The 4,871-nt window shown below is 37.4% G+C and overlaps 1 protein-coding gene across 1 annotated transcript; it reads right to left on the bottom strand.

Annotated features, from left to right (window-relative positions):
• Nucleotides 1-1,825: 1,825 nt before the first annotated feature.
• Nucleotides 1,826-4,514, bottom strand: LOC111896841 (laccase-12). Its single transcript, XM_023892824.2, has 6 exons — nt 4,363-4,514; nt 4,131-4,282; nt 3,790-4,034; nt 3,564-3,692; nt 2,257-3,210; nt 1,826-2,173 (listed from the first exon to the last, which is right to left on the bottom strand). The coding sequence occupies exons 1-6, from the start codon at nt 4,450-4,452 to the stop codon at nt 2,043-2,045; spliced, it is 1,701 nt and encodes a 566-aa protein (XP_023748592.1). The 5' UTR covers nt 4,453-4,514; the 3' UTR covers nt 1,826-2,042.
• Nucleotides 4,515-4,871: the final 357 nt, after the last annotated feature.

The following is a 4,871-nucleotide window of genomic DNA, read 5'->3' as shown; positions in this document are numbered from 1 at the left end:
GCAAGAGTTGTAGCAAAAGGGTATGTGCAGAAGCATGGGGTAGATTATGAAGAGGTATTTGCACCGGTAGCTAGAATTGAAACTGTTCGAGTGATTTTAGCTCTCACCGATGCAAATGGGTGGAAGGTCCATCATCTCAATGTGAAGTCAGCATTCTTGAATGGAAAGCTGGAAGAAGAAGTGTATGTAGTACAACCAAAGGGATTCGAGAAGAAAGGTCAGTCTAGTAAGGTATACAAACTGTCAAAAGCTCTATATGGGTTGAAACAGGCGCCAAGGGCATGGAACGCCTGTCTTGATAGTTATTTGAAGGAGCTGGGATTTAAGAGATGTTTACAAGAGTATTCAGTTTATACAAGAAAAAAAAGGAGGGAACACATTAATTGTGGGTGTGTATGTCGATGATCTCTTGGTCTCAGGAAGCTGCAACTCAGATGTAAAGGAGTTCAAGATGGAGATGAAAGCTAAGTTCGAGATGAGTGATCTTGGCCCGTTGACTTATTACTTAGGAATCGAAGTCAACCAACACAGTACAGGAATAACATTGAAACATGAGGCTTATGCAAAGAATCTCTTAAACAAGACTCGAATGTTGGATTGTAATGCCACAAGAACTCCAATAGAATACAAGATAAAGTTGAGCAAGAATGAAGACGGAGAACCGGTTGATCCTACTGAATATATAAGCATTGTAGGTGCTCTAAGGTACCTAACTCACACTCGTCCCGATCTCTCGTTTTCAGTAGGGGTAGTAAGTAGATTTATGGAGAAACCAACAATCAAGCATCTCCAAGTTGTAAAAGGAATACTTAGGTACATAAAGGGTACCTTAAATTATGGCTTGACTTACACCAGAAGTGAAGGTAGAGTCACCCTTATACGGTACTCTGATAGTGATTTTGGAAAAGATATGAATGATGGGAAAAGCACAGGTGGGACAACATTCTATATGAATGGGAATCTGGTAACATGGGTATCACAGAAGCAAAGAAGTGTAGCTCTATCATCATGTGAAGCAGAGTTTATGGCTACAACCACAGCAGTCTGTCAAGGCATTTGGCTCCGCCGACTTCTAACTGATATAACAGGACAAAAAAGTACCACCTGTGACTCTCTTTGTTGATAATCGTTCAACCTTAGATTTGATGAAGAATCCGGTTTTTCATGGGCGTAGCAAACACATAAACATAAGGTATCACTTTATTAGAGAGTGTGTTGAAAATGGGGAGATTGTTGTGAATCATGTGTGTGGCATGAAGCAAAAGGTTGATATTCTCACAAAGACAATGACAAGGATCAAGCACGAAGAAATGAGGGACTTGATTGGAATAAAAGCAATCACAAAACACTGAATTCAGGAGAGAATGTTAAAGTAATTTAGTGTATTTTAATTTGTTTTAAGCACGTTCCTTTTTTTTTAAGTAGAAGTAGTATAATAATTCAAGCCAATAAGTCCTAGTCTTTGGCTTAGTGGAGTTAGCTCCGGTTTTTTCTGCAAGTTTTTCTTTAAGTTGCATGGCAAAATGTACGTTGATTATCTCCACTTTACTTTGAAATAAAACACAGAAGCATTTTGCCTCAATCTCTCTTACGATTTCCTCCTGTTACATTGGTTCTTATTTCCTGAAAAGCTAGTTAGTTGCAACATACATTGATTTCCAATATATGCTAAATAAAAAAGCTCTCATAAGATGTTTTTATAAACAAATTGTATTTGCAAGTCCAACTGTTCGACTACTACAATTCCCAATTTAAACTCCATTTTTTGAAGATGAACAAGATAACTTGCCCCAAATTAACAGATTCGTTATACGATGACACAAGATTCAGCAATAATAAAGCCAACTATTCTTTCATTTGCTTTGAGTTTCAGATTCTACATTACACTGTATATCATCTACCAACACATTGGAAACAGGGAAACAAATTGGATAAAGGAAAAATTATACATCCGCAATTTGGGGACAAAATAGCATTGAAAACCATATAATTTTACACAACTATAATCGTACATGATGATTTTCAGCTTAAAGATGATCATATCAACAAACAGGGAGATCTTCCGGTGGTTGTTCTAGCGTCTCCAGTTGTCCAACACCATTATCAACCACAAACACCATAGCCAAACCCCATCCAATATGAACATCCAAATGACAATGCATAATCCAAGTACCTGAGTAAACAAACAAACAAGATTCATCAAACATTTCTTTGAAATTTCAGATCAAATATCCCTGTTTTTTCACATTTTTTTACCTGGATTATCTGCAACGAATCTAATCACAGCCCACCCTTTCACCGGTAAACTTACCGTATTCCTAAGAGGCGGATCCACAAGATTAAACCTAGCAGTATCAGATTTCGGATCAAAGTTCCCAAACCCTTCTGCAACAACATAAAAATCATATCCATGGAGATGAATCGGATGATTTTCAGCTGTAAATATACTCGTCCCCTGTAACACCACCTGAACCCTCGCTCCATATTTCAACTTATACACCTTCGTCCCACGAACAGGTTGCCAAAGCGACCTACTCACATTCCCTGTATAATCAAACTTCACCGGAGGCGTCGCCGGAAAATCCGTAGTGAAAACTCCGGGAATCCCATGGTGGTGCGCTTGCAACAGCGAGTAGTTAGACGGAAGCACAAATGAAACATTATTCATACTCGCTGTGAATCGTGTCCCATTTGGAGCTTGACATGTATTACTATTGGCATTTTTCGGACACTGATTGATTCCAAGTCCGGCGGTGATGAACAGATTTTCATCGATTGTGGTCGGAACTAAGGTTTTTCCCGGGCTTCTGAAACTGGTGGTGAAGGCGGTGGCGGTTTTTGTGTCGTTGAATGGTGGAAGATTAGGCATGATTGGGTTTGAATTTGAAGCGGCGGAGGTAGCGGTAGTTGTGTAATTTAAGATGGCGGTGGTGGTGGTGTTGTCAAATGGTGCACCTTGTGCACTAGCGTACGCACGGGCGGCGATGTAGTATTGACGTGGTGGTTGGTCTCCTTTTATGAGTACGTCGGTGGTTTGACCGGGTCCAAGCATGAGGACGGAAGTGGTGAAGGGTTTTACGTAAGAAGCATCAGCTCCGACGACGGTGAGTTTGTGGCCGGCGATGGTGAAGAAGAGTTGTTGATTTAGTGCTGCGTTAATCACGCGAATGAGGTTTGTTTCTCCGGATCCCATTGGAACTATGAAAGTATCTAATACATTTAAAAAGAAAAAGAGCAAATTATTTTTTATGACACAAACGAAAAAAAAGTAGTTTTTTTTAATATATTAAATTATTAATATGTCAGTTTATAGAATTTGTTTTTTTTTCTTACACCTTAAGGTGTTCAAGAGTATCATGTGAGATTAAATCAAATACACAACATAACATTAGTCTCGTGCGAATGTTAGCAATTACAATGAACTCAATTCACATTGTAACTGAACCTTCTACACTGTGTGTTTATTGTAAAATCCTTCACCATTTATGCAATTATACAATTTTACCACCTTTGGAATCAAGATTCATTAAAGTTTTTGTTTTCTTTTAGTTATAGAAGCAAACCTTTTTTCGAGCAGTTATATAGATCACCGGGTTGACCATTAATGGTATACGCATCTGAAACATTCGGAGCTCCTCCGGTTCTTGTCGCTTGCCTTATAACATCAATCGGATTCGCATTCCACCATTCACCTAATCATCATCATTATCATATTATTATAACCCCAATTAAGTAACCTACTTTCTTAAAATGTAAATTGATATATAATTAACTTATAAAGTAACATACCAAGAACAATAACCGATTCATGGTTGGGTTTAGCAAATGGATAAGAATCTCTTTCTTTAGGGCGAATAACAATAGCACCATAAACAGTAGCTCTAAGCCATGAACTATGTGCATGCCACCATAACGTTCCCTCTTGTCCAGAAATCATAAATCTATACGTATAACTTCCTCCTGGTCTAATCGGACATTGAGTAATAAATTCAGGCCCATCCGCCCAAGCTGTCCTAATTTGTCTAACACCATGCCTGAATTTTTTTACCAAAGGTACCATTTATTAAGTGTTATACTAAAGCTATAAAATATAAATAGTTTTTTACTAAAAAGAACATTTTTATCTGTACCAATGAATGGTGACATTGTATTGAGCTTTATTGACGACCTTTATCACTAAACTATCACCATTGTTAACTTCCAAGGTCGGCCCAGGCAGCTGCCCGTTAACCGTAATCGAACTACGGGTCTTGCATAGTCGTGTCACTTTTGTGGCTTGAACCTATTTTTCATGACAAATAATTAGTATAAAAAGTTGTACATATTCAAGAAATATTAAAAGATTGAATTTGGCACACATACAACGAAATCATGGTAGTGAGTTTTAGCAAATGCTAAACTTGAAAAGAACAGCAAGAATGTGGTTAAGAACATGATGGTTGAGTGAGCCATTTTGGTGGATGAGTTGTAAGAATTGAAATGAATGATGATTGTTTATATAGGGAAGATGATGAAAATGGGGGTTGTTTGAGGTAGGCACAGTAGGTTTTCGGATGTTTAGAGTTTGATAGTGAGATACTTAGATTCGATGGACATTATTTTTCAAATTAAGTTGGTGTACCGATGACCTATACCACTTTCAATCAATGATTAATTGCTTCAGAAGTATGCTATCTTATGTTTTTTTCATGCAAAAATATTTAGGATAATTACCTTATTAATTACATCAAGTTGACCATTTACCAACTTCATTAAATTTCTTTAAACTTTGGTACTATAATACTAGATAGATAAAGTTACACGACCTGATTCATAAAGAGTGTGTTTTTTCTGTTTATTTGTCAATTAGACTCTAATGATCTTTGACTTTG

Source organism: Lactuca sativa, chromosome 9 (assembly GCF_002870075.4).
Source record: "Lactuca sativa cultivar Salinas chromosome 9, Lsat_Salinas_v11, whole genome shotgun sequence".
Classification (NCBI taxonomy): domain Eukaryota; kingdom Viridiplantae; phylum Streptophyta; class Magnoliopsida; order Asterales; family Asteraceae; genus Lactuca; species Lactuca sativa.
Note: the sequence above shows the minus strand (reverse complement) of the source record. Positions and strands in the feature narration are given on the sequence as shown.